Below are 22,545 nucleotides of genomic sequence, written 5' to 3'. Positions count from 1 at the left end.
CAGGTATTCTTCTGGGTACACCAGCTATACCCCAGATATAGGCCTGTTAGAGATCTGGCCTTTGAGTCTTCTTTTATATTGAAATCGAGCACGATTTATAAAAGTTAATGTATAATAGTATTTCATATTTTCATTCCAAACCTTCCCTAAAGTTAAAGGTAGGGATAGGAAGAATTTCTTTTCTTGTTTGATCTTCTCCAATCTTTCTATCAATTTCTCTCTAGTTCTTACACTCCTTATCTCATAAAGAGTTTTATGACCTTCAGAGTGTACTCTAGCTAATAAACTATCTACTTTATATCCTTTTTCTCTAAACCCTTCTAAGACCTTGAGATTGGGACAAATTGGAAATGGGGATAGGAGATAAGAATTAAATCTGATTGCATTAAGAGTTTCCAATTTTGTAAAGTTAGCTATAATTAATAATGGCTCACTCAATTTCACATGGGAAGGCACATGGATAAAATACAGAGCACCTTCTACTCTAGTCATTATGAAACTATCATTAAACCTAGCTTTTTCCCTACTCTTAAAAGGCTGGGGTACTTTAATTATCTTATTCTCACATATTTCCACTTCTGATCCTAATTGTAGAGTTTTACTTTTAATAAATTCTAAGGCTATCTTCTCTAAACTATCGAGATCAGGATGAGAAGTTAAAGAATCAGAATTTATTATGTAGGACAATAGAGAAGGATATCTTAATATTTTACATACTACTCTTTCTACTGCATCAAACCAGGCTTCGTCTTTCATCTTATATTCCATTTTCACAAAAACTAACCACCAGTTTGGGGATAATCTGTCTTTTTTACTTCTATAAATGATTAATTCCATTATTCTAAGATTTGCTCTCATGTGTTCCATATATTCCCACTTTAAAAACCCTATACTGTTCTTATAATAAATGTTACATTTTCTTTTTACAGAGATTTTCAAGGTTTCCCTATTAAAGCCATACCTTCCCCAGGCTTTAAAGGAGGGACCCCATAAAGCCTCACACATCAAAAGATACACAGCCAGGGAATTCTTTCTATTGATCCAATCAACAGGGAGATCTATCTCGCCCTCTCTCAGTTTCAATTGGAAAGGGTCTACATCTCTTAATCTCGAATTATTGAGCCAACCCTTCAATCTGGAAAATACTTTCCCAGAAAGAGACCAAGTTAAGAAAATGTTTTGAGGTATAAGCCCTCCCATGTGGATTTCGTAACAAAGATCTAAAAGTTCTTTTATATCTGCGTAAAACTTAGAGTCTACTAAGGCTATAGGTCCACATAGTTTTAACAGCTTTCCTCTATTTATTAAAGGAAGTTCTGTTCTAGCTTTAACGTAGAAAACCAATAAAACATATACCATCTTAATTATTCTAACAGGAATTTTTACTCTTTCTTTACCTTTCTTATAGTAAAAGGGAACATCCTTCTCCTTTCTCTTTAACTTTTGCACAGCAGGAATTAAACACATCAAAACATCCCTCAGAAAAATAGATACCCCCGGTCCGCACTCTGAAAAGAATGTCCAAAAACAAATAAAGGACGAGACGCAATCCAACATCCTCTTATATAACATATGGTTAAAACTAAATTTCAAAACATAACTCTCAAAAAGTAATATAGGTGAGAATTCTATAAAGATATGATTTTATTTCTCTCTACTATTCGTACATGAAAATCGTTTTTTTTCCAAACTTGATTTAATTAGTAACTTTTCAGAATTTAATTAGTAAAATTGCCTCTACTAATTAATTAGTAATTTTAACAATTTACAAGAATTCGTGCAACATTTTCGTGAACAATTTCATGTAACATTTCATTCAAGAATATTTATCATAAATATCTTTCATTCAAAACAAGAATTTACAAGGAATCCTTACATTCTTCATTCAATGTTTACTTTATCCAATCATTTCATTCCTCACTCGTCTCACTGCTCCTCATATCCTCACTTCATTCTTGAAACATTCAATATTTCACTCATCATTACATGAGAGAGTTTGTATCATGTTGAACAATTTACTCAATTCTTCGTAACTTCTTCAACATTCCAGCAGGATGTGTGTGTGTGTACACCTCTGGTACCTACTGAAGGTAGGTAGGGTGTATCCCTCTGATACCCTGAAAGGTATTACAGAAGGTAAGACCTGAAAGGACAGGATGTACCTGGAGAGTATACTCCCTCTCGGATGCATCGGTATAAAAGATGTATACGAGATAGTGTACCCGGAAGGTACATGGGTGGAAATGTTTGGATGTATTCAATGGATTTTATTTACATTAATTTTAATATTTCAATCTCCAGTCTATTTCACCATTTGAGAAGGTTTTACCACGCCACGTTTCATATCCCTCTACATTTCTAGATACATTTTATAATCTCACTTCTATAGCATTTTCACCTTTACACTCTTTTATCTCACTCTCAACCCTACCCTTTCAGGTATACTACCTTTCAGGGTACACACACATCCTGCTGGAATGTTGAAGAAGTTACGAAGAATTGAGTAAATTGTTCAACATGATACAAACTCTCTCATGTAATGATGAGTGAAATATTGAATGTTTCAAGAATGAAGTGAGGATATGAGGAGCAGTGAGACGAGTGAGGAATGAAATGATTGGATAAAGTAAACATTGAATGAAGAATGTAAGGATTCCTTGTAAATTCTTGTTTTGAATGAAAGATATTTATGATAAATATTCTTGAATGAAATGTTACATGAAATTGTTCACGAAAATGTTGCACGAATTCTTGTAAATTGTTAAAATTACTAATTAATTAGTAGAGGCAATTTTACTAATTAAATTCTGAAAAGTTACTAATTAAATCAAGTTTGGAAAAAAAACGATTTTCATGTACGAATAGTAGAGAGAAATAAAATCATATCTTTATAGAATTCTCACCTATATTACTTTTTGAGAGTTATGTTTTGAAATTTAGTTTTAACCATATGTTATATAAGAGGATGTTGAATCGTGCTTCTCTTTTTGCTAAAGTGAAGAACCCTGAAACAAGGAAAGCTATGGTACAGATTGTGTCCCTGATTATCCCTCTTCTCTCTACTCTCGATAAATCTCGGATAGATTATACTAAAGAAAGTATTTTGAGAATTCAGAGAGTCATACATTTACCCAAAGATTGGGTAAACTATTTAGCTACCCTCTTAAAACTTTTAGATAGTTATGGGAGTAGCGAGGAGATGCTAAAAGATAATAAGTTTATAGAGATATTGAGAAAGCTTTTACTATTTAAGATAATTTCTACTGTAGATTTAGATGCAGAACAACTCTTGGAAGAATTTTTACTTTTAAAGGGAGATTCTCTTGTAGCAAAAGGTATTCAGGCTTATTTCAATAGTTATCGGGGGAATTCTGGTTGGGATGAGATTTGCGATAGTCTGGATTTTGATCCTAAATTTAGATACTATTTTGATCATTTAAATTTAATTTGGAGAAGTGGTAAGGGAGATTATTTAAAATCTTCTTGCGAGAAAGAGAGTAAATTAGATCCATTACGAAAAATCTCTGATCAAAACACCGACAGAGGTCTAGTATTCCCTTTTAAAGATATTGAATCTGAAAGGCCAGTTTCAGATATTCATTATCGATGTAATAATCTACATTGGATGGCAAGATTATACCATCTAAGTTTGAATTATGAGGGTAATTCTTTAAATGTGAAAAGATTTCATTGGTTAATGATAAATAAAATGGAATATTTCCACAGTATGTTATTGCATGGATTGGAAAGTCTGGGATTGTTTTATGATGATCCTCTAGTGTCCGAAGTGGCTAGACTGGTTCTAAAGAATCTTTATACTTCCCAAGATATTGAATTGCTGAAGACTGGACAAGTGAAGATATTGAACTTAAGTCTAAATAGTTCTAAAGGGTTGAGAACGGTTGCAGATAAGATTATAATCATTGTTGAAACAGATACCTGGAAGTTAATCCCTCTTCTTATAAATGTCTCAGAAATGAAAAGATTTGAAAAAGTATTTGCATACTACCCCGGTAGTAGACCACGTGATGTAAAGTAACATGAAGGGCTCATCACTCTTTTATGAGAGGTCGTACTCTCCGTGGTCAATGGTAGTCCTGTTAATGTGTGGAGTTTATTATTTAGCGCGTAAAGCTAAGATAATGAACCCTGTTTACACTATACTTTTACCTTATTCCTTATTGGGGGTATTTCTGATAATAGGTAATCTAATGGGTACTCTACCTTACACCCTAGCTCCGGCTAGTGATGTTAGGGTAGCTTTAGGTACAGCAGGGATAATCATGGGAGGGGTCATTATTTATAACCTTTATAGATATAATTATAAATATGTAAACCAATTTATGCCTGAGGGTAGTAATTATATGTTAATACCTATGCTTCTACTAGAGATAATAGCTTACTTAAACAGAGTTCTAAGTTTAGGACTCCGATTATTTATTAACTTAGCAGCAGGAAAATTTATGGTACACATTGTTTTATCAATAGTAGGAGCTAGTTTAATATCCTTGACTGGGATTGGAATATTTCTAGGTTTCGAGATAATGGTAGCATATCTTCAATGTTACATCTTTTGCTATATTTCTAATCTGAAAGAATGAAAAGAAAACTTTGGGAAGTGGTTTTAAATCCCTACTTTGGATCTCATCTGGTTAAAAATATCCCTTTCAGAAAGTCCAGGGAATTGTCCGAAGAGTGGGATATCAATCTGATAGTAGGAGATTATAAAAGAGAATTAAAAGATTTAATAGATTTGACCCCAGAAGAAATTACTAAAAAGATTAAAGAAGATCCTGCTTTATTAAAAGAAGTCCAATCTAATCCTGAGTTAAGCTATTTGCTTAAACCCGTGAGAAGTGCTGCTTATCTTAAGAGAAAATATAAATTAGAGAACTTTCCCAGGTACAAAACTTCCAAATGATATAGTGCACCGAATCATTACCGTGTTGCCAGTCTCTATTTTACTTTTTGAGAGTTATGTTTTGAAATTTAATTGAATATTTATCATTTAACCAATGCTTTTCGATAGATCTCTTGTAGGGGATATAATCCCCCTATTAGATTATGATGGGGATGATGATTTAGACGATATCTCGCTTTTATTCGAAAACGAGGTGGGAGAAGGAGAAAGATTAGAAGAAGAACAAATTTAATCATATGAACTTCCAAATGATATAGTGCACCGAATCATTACCGTGTTGCCAGTCTCTATTTTACTTTTTTAGTTTGTAGTAAATGACAGAAACTTGTATTAAGCAACTTTCCAATGGGAAAAGAATAGATGATAAAAGTTACTACAAGTTAGTCGTTACCCATTAAAGTTTTGGGGCTCGTAGACAACTGAAGAGGGATAAAAATTATACAATACCCCTCTATAGACCCGAAAGCAGAAGGTTTCACTTTCTTATTCTCCCAGCTTATTCAATAAGATGGTGCCTGGAGAAAGAGTTTATTTAATTTAAATAAGCATAAAGAGTGTGAAGAGGTGATAGACCATTTCCTTGTCTGCTGATATCTGGTTAGCTACTAAACCTATGGAAGTAGGGAGAATAGTGAAGTAATTCATACTATTCCAATCACACTTATTATGACAATATGGTAAGTGCATTAGGTATAAACCTTAAATGATTAAATTATATCTTAATAATATCTCTGAATCACTAATTATATGAAGAAATAAAGTTAATATTAAGATATAAAATCATACTTTTTAGTAGCTCCTAAGTGCTACCGCTATTAGAAGCTTTGCACTTTTGATGAGGTCTACACAAGTAACCTTAGGACAATCTACAGACGTCTTTACAATCGATTTTCAACCTTTTCTTAGGTAAAAATATGAACGGGATAGAGCATAATCGTGAAGATTGGAAATTATAATCCACAGAAAACTTTTAGTAAGGAACTCGAAATATCTCACGACTGTTTATCAAAAACATAGGTCTATGCCAATGTAATTTCTCAAGTATATCGACCGATACCTGCCAAGTGCTCTAAAACAGTGAACGGCGGCTGTAAACCTGACGGTCCAAAGGTAGCTAAATTATCAGCATTTAAATGGTGTTATTGTGAATGGTATAACGATGGGAATGTTGTCTCACTAAAAGACTAGGTGAAATTGCTCAAGTGGTTAAGATGTTCCACTCCATCCTGGTAGGACGAGAAGACCCCGGGTGCTTTACTGTAACAAAAATAGATAAGTATCTTTATGACAGTTCATCTGGGGAGGAAACAGAGGAAATCTAACTTCTGTCGAAATGGAGGTGCAACCGGCTCCTATAACCAGTATTTCTATCATCGAATGAGAGTATTGGCTTCAATATATTTGGTATATAGAAGAGGAATTATCCTTTCATATAAAAACTTCATTCAGAAGGAAAAGTATAAAGTAACCCCGGGGATAACAGGCTAATGTTAAGTAAATAGAATAAATAGTTTCTAACGATTGGCACCTCGATGTCGGCTCTACTTATCCTAGTGCTAAAGCCGGTACTAAGGGTGTGGCTGTCCTCCACTTAAAAAGTAACGTGAGCTGGGTTAACACCGTAGTAATACAGGTGGGTTTCTATCCTCCAGGATATATATTAAGTATTTCATTCTGTTTTAGTACGAGAGGACTAAACAGAAGTAGACCCTGGTTTAAACTACTCTACTAATCATAACTACTGTAAATAAGTAGGAAAGAATAGAAATACTCAATAGAAATTCAAATAACCTGAATTTCAACATACTACAAAAACAGTTCTAACTATAACCATTTCTATAGAGACTGGAACACAAATTATGTCGTAACATGGACATTAAAAGAAATCAAAATGAAAAATAGTTAAGATTCATTGCATTCTTCATTCAATGTTTACTTTATCCAGCCATTTCATTCCTCACTCGTCTCACTGCTCCTCATATCCTCACTTCATTCTTGAAACATTCAATATTTCACTCATCATTACATGAGAGAGTTTGTATCATGTTGAACAATTTACTCAATTCTTCGTAACTTCTTCAACATTCCAGCAGGATGTGTGTGTGTGTACACCTCTGGTACCTACTGAAGGTAGGTAGGGTGTATCCCTCTGATACCCTGAAAGGGTAGGGTGTCATAGACACAGACTGCATACGAGATAGTGTACACTGTACACTAGAGAGTGTGGAGTAGGAGTATTATAGAGATGGAGATCAGGAGGAGAGGTACACACACATCCTGCTGTTATCGGAATCCTAACCCGCATCATCAAGATGGGGGTAATAGGACTACGGAACAGAAAGGTGTAGGTTAATGTATACTTTATTTAACTTTGGCATTGGGAATAGTGTTTAATATTGTAATGGATAAATCTTTGGTGATAAATGTTTATACTAAAATCTTACGGAATTATCTGCTCAACACAGAGACAGAAGTTTCGTATACTCGCATGTATACTTCAAGTATTAATTGTCTACGCACACCACACTCGATCTTAATAGATCACGATCCACTGTTGATTAATCCACCCATGTACCTTCCGGGTACACTATCTCGTATACATCTTTTATACCGATGCATCCGAGAGGGAGTATACTCTCCAGGTACATCCTGTCCTTTCAGGTCTTACCTTCTGTAATACCTTTCAGGGTATCAGAGGGATACACCCTACCTACCTTCAGTAGGTACCAGAGGTGTACACACACACACATCCTGCTGGAATGTTGAAGAAGTTACGAAGAATTGAGTAAATTGTTCAACATGATACAAACTCTCTCATGTAATGATGAGTGAAATATTGAATGTTTCAAGAATGAAGTGAGGATATGAGGAGCAGTGAGACGAGTGAGGAATGAAATGATTGGATAAAGTAAACATTGAATGAAGAATGTAAGGATTCCTTGTAAATTCTTGTTTTGAATGAAAGATATTTATGATAAATATTCTTGAATGAAATGTTACATGAAATTGTTCACGAAAATGTTGCACGAATTCTTGTAAATTGTTAAAATTACTAATTAATTAGTAGAGGCAATTTTACTAATTAAATTCTGAAAAGTTACTAATTAAATCAAGTTTGGAAAAAAAACGATTTTCATGTACGAATAGTAGAGAGAAATAAAATCATATCTTTATAGAATTCTCACCTATATTACTTTTTGAGAGTTATGTTTTGAAATTTAGTTTTAACCATATGTTATATAAAAGATGTTACATTCTTTCAAACTTTTAGCTGCAGGGGTAGCTACTCTGGCTTTAGGAGGGGCCGCTATCGGGGTAGGTTTGATTTTTGCTGCCCTTGTTTTAGGAATAAGTAGAAACCCTACTTTACGTTCAGTACTTATGAACTCTGCAATACTGGGTTTTGCATTGACTGAGGCATTAGGATTATTTGCATTAATGATGGCCCTAATGTTTTTATTCGCCTTTTAAGGTGCACCCATTCCATCCTGAAGTACCCTCAGGATTCTAGTGTTATGTTATATTTTATCCTAAGGTGCAACCCTGAAGATTTTAAGAGAATTAAAAATCTTAACAGAGTGTTACATGGCCTCATTACTTTCAATTTTATTTTTTGGGAGATCAAACATGCGGTTATTCAAACCTTTGTAACTTGGATCATAATAGAGATATTATTCAAATATTTGAACCTTCTTTAAAGAAAATGGTTATAAATTACTTTAGTAAGAGGTACCTCTGGTCTACTAATGCCAAGGATATCGCTCTTTTGTACTTTGTATTTTCTTTTATAGCAGGAATAATTGCGACAGCTATGTCCATGATGATAAGATATCAAATAATAAATCCCATGGCTTTAATGGGGAACTATGAGCAATATAATATTATTATTACTTACCATGGCTTACTAATGATTTTTTATATGCTAATGCCCGCCTTTATGGGAGGGGTAGCTAACTGGTTATTACCAGTAATGCTAGGCTGTAAAGATATGGCATATCCTCGTGTAAATGCTTTCGCATTCTGGTTATTACCCATATCCATAGTGATGCTGATATGTGGAAATCTTGATGCGGGTTGGACTTTGTACCCTCCTTTGTCCTACGGTGGAATCTATGCTGACTATGGTATACTAGCTTTACACCTAGCTGGATTATCCTCTATAGCAGGGGGTATTAATGTCTTGTCTACCTGTATTCTATATCGAAATACCCAAATCCATAAAATCCCTTTACTAGTTTGGAGCATTGCAATCACTGCTTTTCTTCTTGTGCTTACTCTTCCGGTACTTGCAGGGGGTTTAACTATGATGATTAGTGATCGCAGATTTAACACTTCTTTCTTTGATCCTGTTGGAGGGGGAGATCCTATATTATGGCAACATCTCTTTTGGTTCTTTGGTCATCCAGAAGTTTATATACTAATATTGCCGGCTTTTGGAAGTATATCCATGATACTGTCCAAACTTTGCCAGAAACCCATATTTGGAGTAGTGGGTATGGTGTATGCCATGTTATCTATAGCCTTTTTAGGTTGTCTAGTCTGGAGTCATCACATGTTTACAGTAGGGATGGATATAGACTCTCGAGCCTACTTTAGTGCAGCTACAATGTTAATAGCCATCCCTACCGGGATAAAGGTATTCAGCTGGATAGCTACAATACTTGGAGGTATATCTAGCAGAATAAGCAGCTATGTATTATCTACTATATTTATTGGACTATTTACTATGGGAGGTGTAACCGGAATCGTATTAAGTCAAGCACCTTTGGACACTTATTTTCACGATACATACTATGTAGTAGGACATTTTCATTATGTATTATCATTAGGGGCGGTGTACGCTTTATTATCTGCAATAATTTATTGGCACGGTAAATTCACAGGAAGAATGTTAAATGAATTCCAAAATACAGTTTTTGTAATAACATTTACAATCGGTGTGAATTTAATATTCCTACCAATGCACTTCTGGGGTATAGCTGGTGTACCCAGAAGAATACCTGAAATCACCACAAATGAATGGTCCTCTATTGCTGCTTGTGGTAGCGTATTGACTTTGGCCAGTTTCATAATGTTTGTTATGAATCTAATACAAAATCATAAAGGGGATCCAGTAGATGTCATAAGTAGGCGCCACATAACCGCTGAAGACAGTATAATTTGTTGTGATAAAATTATTCCTGAATGAAATGTTACATGAAATTGTTCTAAAGTATTACATACATTGTATATTTGCTCATACATTTAGATTATTTAGATAATTAAGATTCATTGCATTCTTCATTCAATGTTTACTTTATCCAGCCATTTCATTCCTCACTCGTCTCACTGCTCCTCATATCCTCACTTCATTCTTGAAACATTCAATATTTCACTCATCATTACATGAGAGAGTTTGTATCATGTTGAACAATTTACTCAATTCTTCGTAACTTCTTCAACATTCCAGCAGGATGTGTGTGTGTGTACACCTCTGGTACCTACTGAAGGTAGGTAGGGTGTATCCCTCTGATACCCTGAAAGGTATTACAGAAGGTAAGACCTGAAAGGACAGGATGTACCTGGAGAGTATACTCCCTCTCGGATGCATCGGTATAAAAGATGTATACGAGATAGTGTACCCGGAAGGTACATGGGTGGAAATGTTTGGATGTATTCAATGGATTTTATTTACATTAATTTTAATATTTCAATCTCCAGTCTATTTCACCATTTGAGAAGGTTTTACCACGCCACGTTTCATATCCCTCTACATTTCTAGATACATTTTATAATCTCACTTCTATAGCATTTTCACCTTTACACTCTTTTATCTCACTCTCAACCCTACCCTTTCAGGTATACTACCTTTCAGGGTACACACACACATCCTGCTGGAATGTTGAAGAAGTTACGAAGAATTGAGTAAATTGTTCAACATGATACAAACTCTCTCATGTAATGATGAGTGAAATATTGAATGTTTCAAGAATGAAGTGAGGATATGAGGAGCAGTGAGACGAGTGAGGAATGAAATGATTGGATAAAGTAAACATTGAATGAAGAATGTAAGGATTCCTTGTAAATTCTTGTTTTGAATGAAAGATATTTATGATAAATATTCTTGAATGAAATGTTACATGAAATTGTTCACGAAAATGTTGCACGAATTCTTGTAAATTGTTAAAATTACTAATTAATTAGTAGAGGCAATTTTACTAATTAAATTCTGAAAAGTTACTAATTAAATCAAGTTTGGAAAAAAAACGATTTTCATGTACGAATAGTAGAGAGAAATAAAATCATATCTTTATAGAATTCTCACCTATATTACTTTTTGAGAGTTATGTTTTGAAATTTAGTTTTAACCATATGTTATATAAGAGGATGTTGAATCGTGCTTCTCTTTTTGCTAAAGTGAAGAACCCTGAAACAAGGAAAGCTATGGTACAGATTGTGTCCCTGATTATCCCTCTTCTCTCTACTCTCGATAAATCTCGGATAGATTATACTAAAGAAAGTATTTTGAGAATTCAGAGAGTCATACATTTACCCAAAGATTGGGTAAACTATTTAGCTACCCTCTTAAAACTTTTAGATAGTTATGGGAGTAGCGAGGAGATGCTAAAAGATAATAAGTTTATAGAGATATTGAGAAAGCTTTTACTATTTAAGATAATTTCTACTGTAGATTTAGATGCAGAACAACTCTTGGAAGAATTTTTACTTTTAAAGGGAGATTCTCTTGTAGCAAAAGGTATTCAGGCTTATTTCAATAGTTATCGGGGGAATTCTGGTTGGGATGAGATTTGCGATAGTCTGGATTTTGATCCTAAATTTAGATACTATTTTGATCATTTAAATTTAATTTGGAGAAGTGGTAAGGGAGATTATTTAAAATCTTCTTGCGAGAAAGAGAGTAAATTAGATCCATTACGAAAAATCTCTGATCAAAACACCGACAGAGGTCTAGTATTCCCTTTTAAAGATATTGAATCTGAAAGGCCAGTTTCAGATATTCATTATCGATGTAATAATCTACATTGGATGGCAAGATTATACCATCTAAGTTTGAATTATGAGGGTAATTCTTTAAATGTGAAAAGATTTCATTGGTTAATGATAAATAAAATGGAATATTTCCACAGTATGTTATTGCATGGATTGGAAAGTCTGGGATTGTTTTATGATGATCCTCTAGTGTCCGAAGTGGCTAGACTGGTTCTAAAGAATCTTTATACTTCCCAAGATATTGAATTGCTGAAGACTGGACAAGTGAAGATATTGAACTTAAGTCTAAATAGTTCTAAAGGGTTGAGAACGGTTGCAGATAAGATTATAATCATTGTTGAAACAGATACCTGGAAGTTAATCCCTCTTCTTATAAATGTCTCAGAAATGAAAAGATTTGAAAAAGTATTTGCATACTACCCCGGTAGTAGACCACGTGATGTAAAGTAACATGAAGGGCTCATCACTCTTTTATGAGAGGTCGTACTCTCCGTGGTCAATGGTAGTCCTGTTAATGTGTGGAGTTTATTATTTAGCGCGTAAAGCTAAGATAATGAACCCTGTTTACACTATACTTTTACCTTATTCCTTATTGGGGGTATTTCTGATAATAGGTAATCTAATGGGTACTCTACCTTACACCCTAGCTCCGGCTAGTGATGTTAGGGTAGCTTTAGGTACAGCAGGGATAATCATGGGAGGGGTCATTATTTATAACCTTTATAGATATAATTATAAATATGTAAACCAATTTATGCCTGAGGGTAGTAATTATATGTTAATACCTATGCTTCTACTAGAGATAATAGCTTACTTAAACAGAGTTCTAAGTTTAGGACTCCGATTATTTATTAACTTAGCAGCAGGAAAATTTATGGTACACATTGTTTTATCAATAGTAGGAGCTAGTTTAATATCCTTGACTGGGATTGGAATATTTCTAGGTTTCGAGATAATGGTAGCATATCTTCAATGTTACATCTTTTGCTATATTTCTAATCTGAAAGAATGAAAAGAAAACTTTGGGAAGTGGTTTTAAATCCCTACTTTGGATCTCATCTGGTTAAAAATATCCCTTTCAGAAAGTCCAGGGAATTGTCCGAAGAGTGGGATATCAATCTGATAGTAGGAGATTATAAAAGAGAATTAAAAGATTTAATAGATTTGACCCCAGAAGAAATTACTAAAAAGATTAAAGAAGATCCTGCTTTATTAAAAGAAGTCCAATCTAATCCTGAGTTAAGCTATTTGCTTAAACCCGTGAGAAGTGCTGCTTATCTTAAGAGAAAATATAAATTAGAGAACTTTCCCAGGTACAAAACTTCCAAATGAGATAGTGCACCGAATCATTACCGTGTTGCCAGTCTCTATTTTACTTTTTGAGAGTTATGTTTTGAAATTTAATTGAATATTTATCATTTAACCAATGCTTTTCGATAGATCTCTTGTAGGGGATATAATCCCCCTATTAGATTATGATGGGGATGATGATTTAGACGATATCTCGCTTTTATTCGAAAACGAGGTGGGAGAAGGAGAAAGATTAGAAGAAGAACAAATTTAATCATATGAACTTCCAAATGATATAGTGCACCGAATCATTACCGTGTTGCCAGTCTCTATTTTACTTTTTTAGTTTGTAGTAAATGACAGAAACTTGTATTAAGCAACTTTCCAATGGGAAAAGAATAGATGATAAAAGTTACTACAAGTTAGTCGTTACCCATTAAAGTTTTGGGGCTCGTAGACAACTGAAGAGGGATAAAAATTATACAATACCCCTCTATAGACCCGAAAGCAGAAGGTTTCACTTTCTTATTCTCCCAGCTTATTCAATAAGATGGTGCCTGGAGAAAGAGTTTATTTAATTTAAATAAGCATAAAGAGTGTGAAGAGGTGATAGACCATTTCCTTGTCTGCTGATATCTGGTTAGCTACTAAACCTATGGAAGTAGGGAGAATAGTGAAGTAATTCATACTATTCCAATCACACTTATTATGACAATATGGTAAGTGCATTAGGTATAAACCTTAAATGATTAAATTATATCTTAATAATATCTCTGAATCACTAATTATATGAAGAAATAAAGTTAATATTAAGATATAAAATCATACTTTTTAGTAGCTCCTAAGTGCTACCGCTATTAGAAGCTTTGCACTTTTGATGAGGTCTACACAAGTAACCTTAGGACAATCTACAGACGTCTTTACAATCGATTTTCAACCTTTTCTTAGGTAAAAATATGAACGGGATAGAGCATAATCGTGAAGATTGGAAATTATAATCCACAGAAAACTTTTAGTAAGGAACTCGAAATATCTCACGACTGTTTATCAAAAACATAGGTCTATGCCAATGTAATTTCTCAAGTATATCGACCGATACCTGCCAAGTGCTCTAAAACAGTGAACGGCGGCTGTAAACCTGACGGTCCAAAGGTAGCTAAATTATCAGCATTTAAATGGTGTTATTGTGAATGGTATAACGATGGGAATGTTGTCTCACTAAAAGACTAGGTGAAATTGCTCAAGTGGTTAAGATGTTCCACTCCATCCTGGTAGGACGAGAAGACCCCGGGTGCTTTACTGTAACAAAAATAGATAAGTATCTTTATGACAGTTCATCTGGGGAGGAAACAGAGGAAATCTAACTTCTGTCGAAATGGAGGTGCAACCGGCTCCTATAACCAGTATTTCTATCATCGAATGAGAGTATTGGCTTCAATATATTTGGTATATAGAAGAGGAATTATCCTTTCATATAAAAACTTCATTCAGAAGGAAAAGTATAAAGTAACCCCGGGGATAACAGGCTAATGTTAAGTAAATAGAATAAATAGTTTCTAACGATTGGCACCTCGATGTCGGCTCTACTTATCCTAGTGCTAAAGCCGGTACTAAGGGTGTGGCTGTCCTCCACTTAAAAAGTAACGTGAGCTGGGTTAACACCGTAGTAATACAGGTGGGTTTCTATCCTCCAGGATATATATTAAGTATTTCATTCTGTTTTAGTACGAGAGGACTAAACAGAAGTAGACCCTGGTTTAAACTACTCTACTAATCATAACTACTGTAAATAAGTAGGAAAGAATAGAAATACTCAATAGAAATTCAAATAACCTGAATTTCAACATACTACAAAAACAGTTCTAACTATAACCATTTCTATAGAGACTGGAACACAAATTATGTCGTAACATGGACATTAAAAGAAATCAAAATGAAAAATAGTTAAGATTCATTGCATTCTTCATTCAATGTTTACTTTATCCAGCCATTTCATTCCTCACTCGTCTCACTGCTCCTCATATCCTCACTTCATTCTTGAAACATTCAATATTTCACTCATCATTACATGAGAGAGTTTGTATCATGTTGAACAATTTACTCAATTCTTCGTAACTTCTTCAACATTCCAGCAGGATGTGTGTGTGTGTACACCTCTGGTACCTACTGAAGGTAGGTAGGGTGTATCCCTCTGATACCCTGAAAGGGTAGGGTGTCATAGACACAGACTGCATACGAGATAGTGTACACTGTACACTAGAGAGTGTGGAGTAGGAGTATTATAGAGATGGAGATCAGGAGGAGAGGTACACACACATCCTGCTGTTATCGGAATCCTAACCCGCATCATCAAGATGGGGGTAATAGGACTACGGAACAGAAAGGTGTAGGTTAATGTATACTTTATTTAACTTTGGCATTGGGAATAGTGTTTAATATTGTAATGGATAAATCTTTGGTGATAAATGTTTATACTAAAATCTTACGGAATTATCTGCTCAACACAGAGACAGAAGTTTCGTATACTCGCATGTATACTTCAAGTATTAATTGTCTACGCACACCACACTCGATCTTAATAGATCACGATCCACTGTTGATTAATCCACCCATGTACCTTCCGGGTACACTATCTCGTATACATCTTTTATACCGATGCATCCGAGAGGGAGTATACTCTCCAGGTACATCCTGTCCTTTCAGGTCTTACCTTCTGTAATACCTTTCAGGGTATCAGAGGGATACACCCTACCTACCTTCAGTAGGTACCAGAGGTGTACACACACACACATCCTGCTGGAATGTTGAAGAAGTTACGAAGAATTGAGTAAATTGTTCAACATGATACAAACTCTCTCATGTAATGATGAGTGAAATATTGAATGTTTCAAGAATGAAGTGAGGATATGAGGAGCAGTGAGACGAGTGAGGAATGAAATGATTGGATAAAGTAAACATTGAATGAAGAATGTAAGGATTCCTTGTAAATTCTTGTTTTGAATGAAAGATATTTATGATAAATATTCTTGAATGAAATGTTACATGAAATTGTTCACGAAAATGTTGCACGAATTCTTGTAAATTGTTAAAATTACTAATTAATTAGTAGAGGCAATTTTACTAATTAAATTCTGAAAAGTTACTAATTAAATCAAGTTTGGAAAAAAAACGATTTTCATGTACGAATAGTAGAGAGAAATAAAATCATATCTTTATAGAATTCTCACCTATATTACTTTTTGAGAGTTATGTTTTGAAATTTAGTTTTAACCATATGTTATATAAAAGATGTTACATTCTTTCAAACTTTTAGCTGCAGGGGTAGCTACTCTGGCTTTAGGAGGGGCCGCTATCGGGGTAGGTTTGATTTTTGCTGCCCTTGTTTTAGGAATAAGTAGAAACCCTACTTTACGTTCAGTACTTATGAACTCTGCAATACTGGGTTTTGCATTGACTGAGGCATTAGGATTATTTGCATTAATGATGGCCCTAATGTTTTTATTCGCCTTTTAAGGTGCACCCATTCCATCCTGAAGTACCCTCAGGATTCTAGTGTTATGTTATATTTTATCCTAAGGTGCAACCCTGAAGATTTTAAGAGAATTAAAAATCTTAACAGAGTGTTACATGGCCTCATTACTTTCAATTTTATTTTTTGGGAGATCAAACATGCGGTTATTCAAACCTTTGTAACTTGGATCATAATAGAGATATTATTCAAATATTTGAACCTTCTTTAAAGAAAATGGTTATAAATTACTTTAGTAAGAGGTACCTCTGGTCTACTAATGCCAAGGATATCGCTCTTTTGTACTTTGTATTTTCTTTTATAGCAGGAATAATTGCGACAGCTATGTCCATGATGATAAGATATCAAATAATAAATCCCATGGCTTTAATGGGGAACTATGAGCAATATAATATTATTATTACTTACCATGGCTTACTAATGATTTTTTATATGCTAATGCCCGCCTTTATGGGAGGGGTAGCTAACTGGTTATTACCAGTAATGCTAGGCTGTAAAGATATGGCATATCCTCGTGTAAATGCTTTCGCATTCTGGTTATTACCCATATCCATAGTGATGCTGATATGTGGAAATCTTGATGCGGGTTGGACTTTGTACCCTCCTTTGTCCTACGGTGGAATCTATGCTGACTATGGTATACTAGCTTTACACCTAGCTGGATTATCCTCTATAGCAGGGGGTATTAATGTCTTGTCTACCTGTATTCTATATCGAAATACCCAAATCCATAAAATCCCTTTACTAGTTTGGAGCATTGCAATCACTGCTTTTCTTCTTGTGCTTACTCTTCCGGTACTTGCAGGGGGTTTAACTATGATGATTAGTGATCGCAGATTTAACACTTCTTTCTTTGATCCTGTTGGAGGGGGAGATCCTATATTATGGCAACATCTCTTTTGGTTCTTTGGTCATCCAGAAGTTTATATACTAATATTGCCGGCTTTTGGAAGTATATCCATGATACTGTCCAAACTTTGCCAGAAACCCATATTTGGAGTAGTGGGTATGGTGTATGCCATGTTATCTATAGCCTTTTTAGGTTGTCTAGTCTGGAGTCATCACATGTTTACAGTAGGGATGGATATAGACTCTCGAGCCTACTTTAGTGCAGCTACAATGTTAATAGCCATCCCTACCGGGATAAAGGTATTCAGCTGGATAGCTACAATACTTGGAGGTATATCTAGCAGAATAAGCAGCTATGTATTATCTACTATATTTATTGGACTATTTACTATGGGAGGTGTAACCGGAATCGTATTAAGTCAAGCACCTTTGGACACTTATTTTCACGATACATACTATGTAGTAGGACATTTTCATTATGTATTATCATTAGGGGCGGTGTACGCTTTATTATCTGCAATAATTTATTGGCACGGTAAATTCACAGGAAGAATGTTAAATGAATTCCAAAATACAGTTTTTGTAATAACATTTACAATCGGTGTGAATTTAATATTCCTACCAATGCACTTCTGGGGTATAGCTGGTGTACCCAGAAGAATACCTGAAATCACCACAAATGAATGGTCCTCTATTGCTGCTTGTGGTAGCGTATTGACTTTGGCCAGTTTCATAATGTTTGTTATGAATCTAATACAAAATCATAAAGGGGATCCAGTAGATGTCATAAGTAGGCGCCACATAACCGCTGAAGACAGTATAATTTGTTGTGATAAAATTATTCCTGAATGAAATGTTACATGAAATTGTTCTAAAGTATTACATACATTGTATATTTGCTCATACATTTAGATTATTTAGATAATTAAGATTCATTGCATTCTTCATTCAATGTTTACTTTATCCAGCCATTTCATTCCTCACTCGTCTCACTGCTCCTCATATCCTCACTTCATTCTTGAAACATTCAATATTTCACTCATCATTACATGAGAGAGTTTGTATCATGTTGAACAATTTACTCAATTCTTCGTAACTTCTTCAACATTCCAGCAGGATGTGTGTGTGTGTACACCTCTGGTACCTACTGAAGGTAGGTAGGGTGTATCCCTCTGATACCCTGAAAGGTATTACAGAAGGTAAGACCTGAAAGGACAGGATGTACCTGGAGAGTATACTCCCTCTCGGATGCATCGGTATAAAAGATGTATACGAGATAGTGTACCCGGAAGGTACATGGGTGGAAATGTTTGGATGTGGAGTAGGAATGAGAATGGGTTTAATATTGGTGTAAACAGTATTCATTGTTACTGTATGGCCAAACTTTAATAAGGGGATAGTGTATAGTTTTATATGCTATATGGAATGTAGGAATTGTTAAAAGTTTCTTTTTGATAGATGTAGAAGATTTTATAAGGGTTAGACTTTGGGGATTTACGATATATTTAATTATATAAACTTACGATAGCGGTGTTCGCACGCTAAAACCTTTTCCTTAGGCCTTGAGATAGGTCTATCAACCTTAAATCTTTTATTACCTTGATAGAACGACATGTGTGATGCCGCGTAAAGTTCGCATCCTTGACCCCTCAAGGTAGCCTCCATATAAACGGGGGGTGTCGTGCATTTATGTATTTAATACGGGTGGGATTGGGGTACAATTATAACATTTAGATCAAGTAGCACATCTTTCAGGAACATTTCCACCCATGTACCTTCCGGGTACACTATCTCGTATACATCTTTTATACCGATGCATCCGAGAGGGAGTATACTCTCCAGGTACATCCTGTCCTTTCAGGTCTTACCTTCTGTAATACCTTTCAGGGTATCAGAGGGATACACCCTACCTACCTTCAGTAGGTACCAGAGGTGTACACACACACACATCCTGCTGGAATGTTGAAGAAGTTACGAAGAATTGAGTAAATTGTTCAACATGATACAAACTCTCTCATGTAATGATGAGTGAAATATTGAATGTTTCAAGAATGAAGTGAGGATATGAGGAGCAGTGAGACGAGTGAGGAATGAAATGATTGGATAAAGTAAACATTGAATGAAGAGTGTAATGATTCTTAATTATCTAAATATCTTTAATGAGCTAATTATTATCAAGAGTGAAAGTCTTGAGAAAGGTTGCATGAGATGTAAGCATTTCTACATTTTGCAAGAAACGGTTGTGATAGTGGACCGTTATATGGGCGTTCCAACCTTGTGCATACTTAATGACAATTAATTAAAAAGGGGAGAATTGTTTCTTACTAGTAGATCGGATAGGATTCTAACAGAAACCCCCTCAATACGAGTCCTCGGGCTGAATAGTAGTACTAAGATTGTGTGGCACAGATGTTAATGACATAACACCGGGGTGTGGAGTTTGGCGTTACCAATCACGTGCCAGCTGTAGCGGTTATACGTGAACGTCAGTCTATATTTTATTTCATTCTCAAATTTAAAAGGTAGTAGGCTAAAAAATTAAAACAATAATAGAACTTAGGAGTATGGCTAAAATCCCGCAACTGATAGGAATACAAAGACTATTGTTAACAAGCTCATTTTAAAAAGCGTAAGGTATCGAAGCAGATTAGGGAACTAGGTAGACATCGCTGGATGTGGAGAATGAAGTACCAGAGTATTCGTGGAAAGAAATGGAAGCTATCTGACGGGTATGGTGAACACAGCTGAGTGTGAGGCTTAATGAGTTTATCCTCTCTTACCTACAATACAAGTATTGCATGGCTGCCGAGTAAAAGGGAGATCTAGATAAGCTTTCGAAGATCGATATAAGGCAAGTTTCATGGTTTTATGTAGGGTGGCACTTGCACCGCAGTACGCAAGAGCGCTGTATTACAGAAGCAGATGTGAAATCCCTGATTTCACTTAGGTTCAAGCGTGAAGTTGTAAGTAATGCATTTGCATGAATGTAGCCATATTGCTCACATTGTCCGTCAAGCTCATGTAATGTGAGTTAAGTCGCCACAAAGTCACTGCAGGGGAACCTGTAGTCGAAAGTTTTATCTTATTTTGTATTTAAATAGAATCATTTCTCTTACGCAAGACGTGGCATTACTGTGGTCACATAAGTTTAGCTTTTGAAAGTATAGAAAACATTCTTCGGGACGTAGCGGGAGGATACTGGTTGAAATATCTACACGCAAATGGTGCTAGTGTATTTTTTGCTCTAGTATATTTACATATGGCAAGAGGATTGTATTATCAATCTTATCAATTTAGCTGGTTGTGGTTGTCAGGGGTAGTCATATTTTTATTGATGATAATGACCGCCTTTTTAGGATACGTTCTACCTTGGGGACAAATGTCCTATTGGGGGGCAACTGTGATCACTAACCTATTCAGTGTAATAAGTGACACCTTAGTCCAAGCATTATGGGGAGGCTATAGTGTAGACAATCCCACTTTAAACAGATTTTATTCTTTACATTATTTATTACCTTTTATACTTCTTGTAGTAGTATGCATACATTTAATCCTGCTACATGAATTCGGTAGTAGTAATCCCAGTGGGACTGATCCAGACTGTATAAGATTCCACCCTTATTTTACTATAAAAGATATGATTACTTTAATAATTTATATAGGAGTCTTAGTATGGCTTGTATGCTGGGTGCCTAATTGGTTATCCCATCCTGATAACAATATCCAGGCAGACCCCCTAGTAACACCTTTAAGTATAGTACCAGAGTATACCACTCAGATATAAATAAGAGACTGTAGAAATACACAGTCCAGAGACAAATTCAAAAATCTAGATTCTAAGCTTAAAAAGAATGGCTTATGCATCCCTCATAGATCTTCCTACCCCTATAAATATATCCTATTTATGGAACTTTGGAAGTCTGTTGGGTGCTAATTTAGTACTCATGCTGATAACTGGGATAGGACTTTCAATTTAAATATTGAACTTAAACAAGGGTATAACCTATAAGAAACTTAATAAGAGTACTTGTTAACTCAAATAATTTCCTAGTTAAGATTCATTGCATTCTTCATTCAATGTTTACTTTATCCAGCCATTTCATTCCTCACTCGTCTCACTGCTCCTCATATCCTCACTTCATTCTTGAAACATTCAATATTTCACTCATCATTACATGAGAGAGTTTGTATCATGTTGAACAATTTACTCAATTCTTCGTAACTTCTTCAACATTCCAGCAGGATGTGTGTGTGTACACCTCTGGTACCTACTGAAGGTAGGTAGGGTGTATCCCTCTGATACCCTGAAAGGGTAGGGTGTCATAGACACAGACTGCATACGAGATAGTGTACACTGTACACTAGAGAGTGTGGAGTAGGAGTATTATAGAGATGGAGATCAGGAGGAGAGGTACACACACATCCTGCTGTTATCGGAATCCTAACCCGCATCATCAAGATGGGGGTAATAGGACTACGGAACAGAAAGGTGTAGGTTAATGTATACTTTATTTAACTTTGGCATTGGGAATAGTGTTTAATATTGTAATGGATAAATCTTTGGTGATAAATGTTTATACTAAAATCTTACGGAATTATCTGCTCAACACAGAGACAGAAGTTTCGTATACTCGCATGTATACTTCAAGTATTAATTGTCTACGCACACCACACTCGATCTTAATAGATCACGATCCACTGTTGATTAATCCACCCATGTACCTTCCGGGTACACTATCTCGTATACATCTTTTATACCGATGCATCCGAGAGGGAGTATACTCTCCAGGTACATCCTGTCCTTTCAGGTCTTACCTTCTGTAATACCTTTCAGGGTATCAGAGGGATACACCCTACCTACCTTCAGTAGGTACCAGAGGTGTACACACACACACATCCTGCTGGAATGTTGAAGAAGTTACGAAGAATTGAGTAAATTGTTCAACATGATACAAACTCTCTCATG

At 35.2% G+C, this 22,545-nt stretch overlaps 3 protein-coding genes across 3 annotated transcripts; all 3 read left to right on the top strand.

Annotated features, from left to right (window-relative positions):
• The first annotated feature begins 8,891 nt into the window (after nt 1-8,891).
• On the top strand, nt 8,892-16,754 carry LOC138694164 (uncharacterized). The gene is made up of 2 exons (XM_069817744.1): nt 8,892-9,968; nt 16,716-16,754. Exons 1-2 carry the CDS (start codon nt 8,892-8,894, stop codon nt 16,752-16,754), a joined length of 1,116 nt encoding a protein of 371 aa, XP_069673845.1.
• Nucleotides 16,755-17,213: 459 nt separating this feature from the next.
• Nucleotides 17,214-18,431, top strand: LOC138694163 (uncharacterized). The gene has a single exon (XM_069817743.1). The coding sequence runs from the start codon at nt 17,214-17,216 to the stop codon at nt 18,429-18,431; it is 1,218 nt and encodes a 405-aa protein (XP_069673844.1).
• A 367-nt stretch (nt 18,432-18,798) lies between these two features.
• LOC138694165 (cytochrome b-like) lies at nt 18,799-21,344 on the top strand (the record flags this gene model as incomplete). The annotated part of the gene is made up of 2 exons (XM_069817745.1): nt 18,799-18,871; nt 20,681-21,344. Coding segments are annotated over exons 1-2 (737 nt in total), but the record flags the coding sequence as incomplete, so codon positions are not given.
• Nucleotides 21,345-22,545: the final 1,201 nt, after the last annotated feature.

Source organism: Periplaneta americana, unplaced genomic scaffold (assembly GCF_040183065.1).
Source record: "Periplaneta americana isolate PAMFEO1 unplaced genomic scaffold, P.americana_PAMFEO1_priV1 scaffold_74, whole genome shotgun sequence".
NCBI classification, from domain to species: Eukaryota; Metazoa; Arthropoda; class Insecta; order Blattodea; family Blattidae; genus Periplaneta; species Periplaneta americana.
This window is presented reverse-complemented; position numbering and strand designations above follow the sequence as displayed.

Coding starts and splice junctions, on each gene's coding strand:
- LOC138694164 (XM_069817744.1), top strand. CDS start 8,892: ATGCTAGGCTGTAAAGATATGGCATATCCTCGTGTAAATGCTTTCGCA. Junction 9,969..16,715: donor CTATTGCTGCTTGTGGTAGC/GTATTGACTTTG, acceptor TCGCCTTTTAAG/GTGCACCCATTCCATCCTGA.
- LOC138694163 (XM_069817743.1), top strand. CDS start 17,214: ATGCTAGGCTGTAAAGATATGGCATATCCTCGTGTAAATGCTTTCGCA.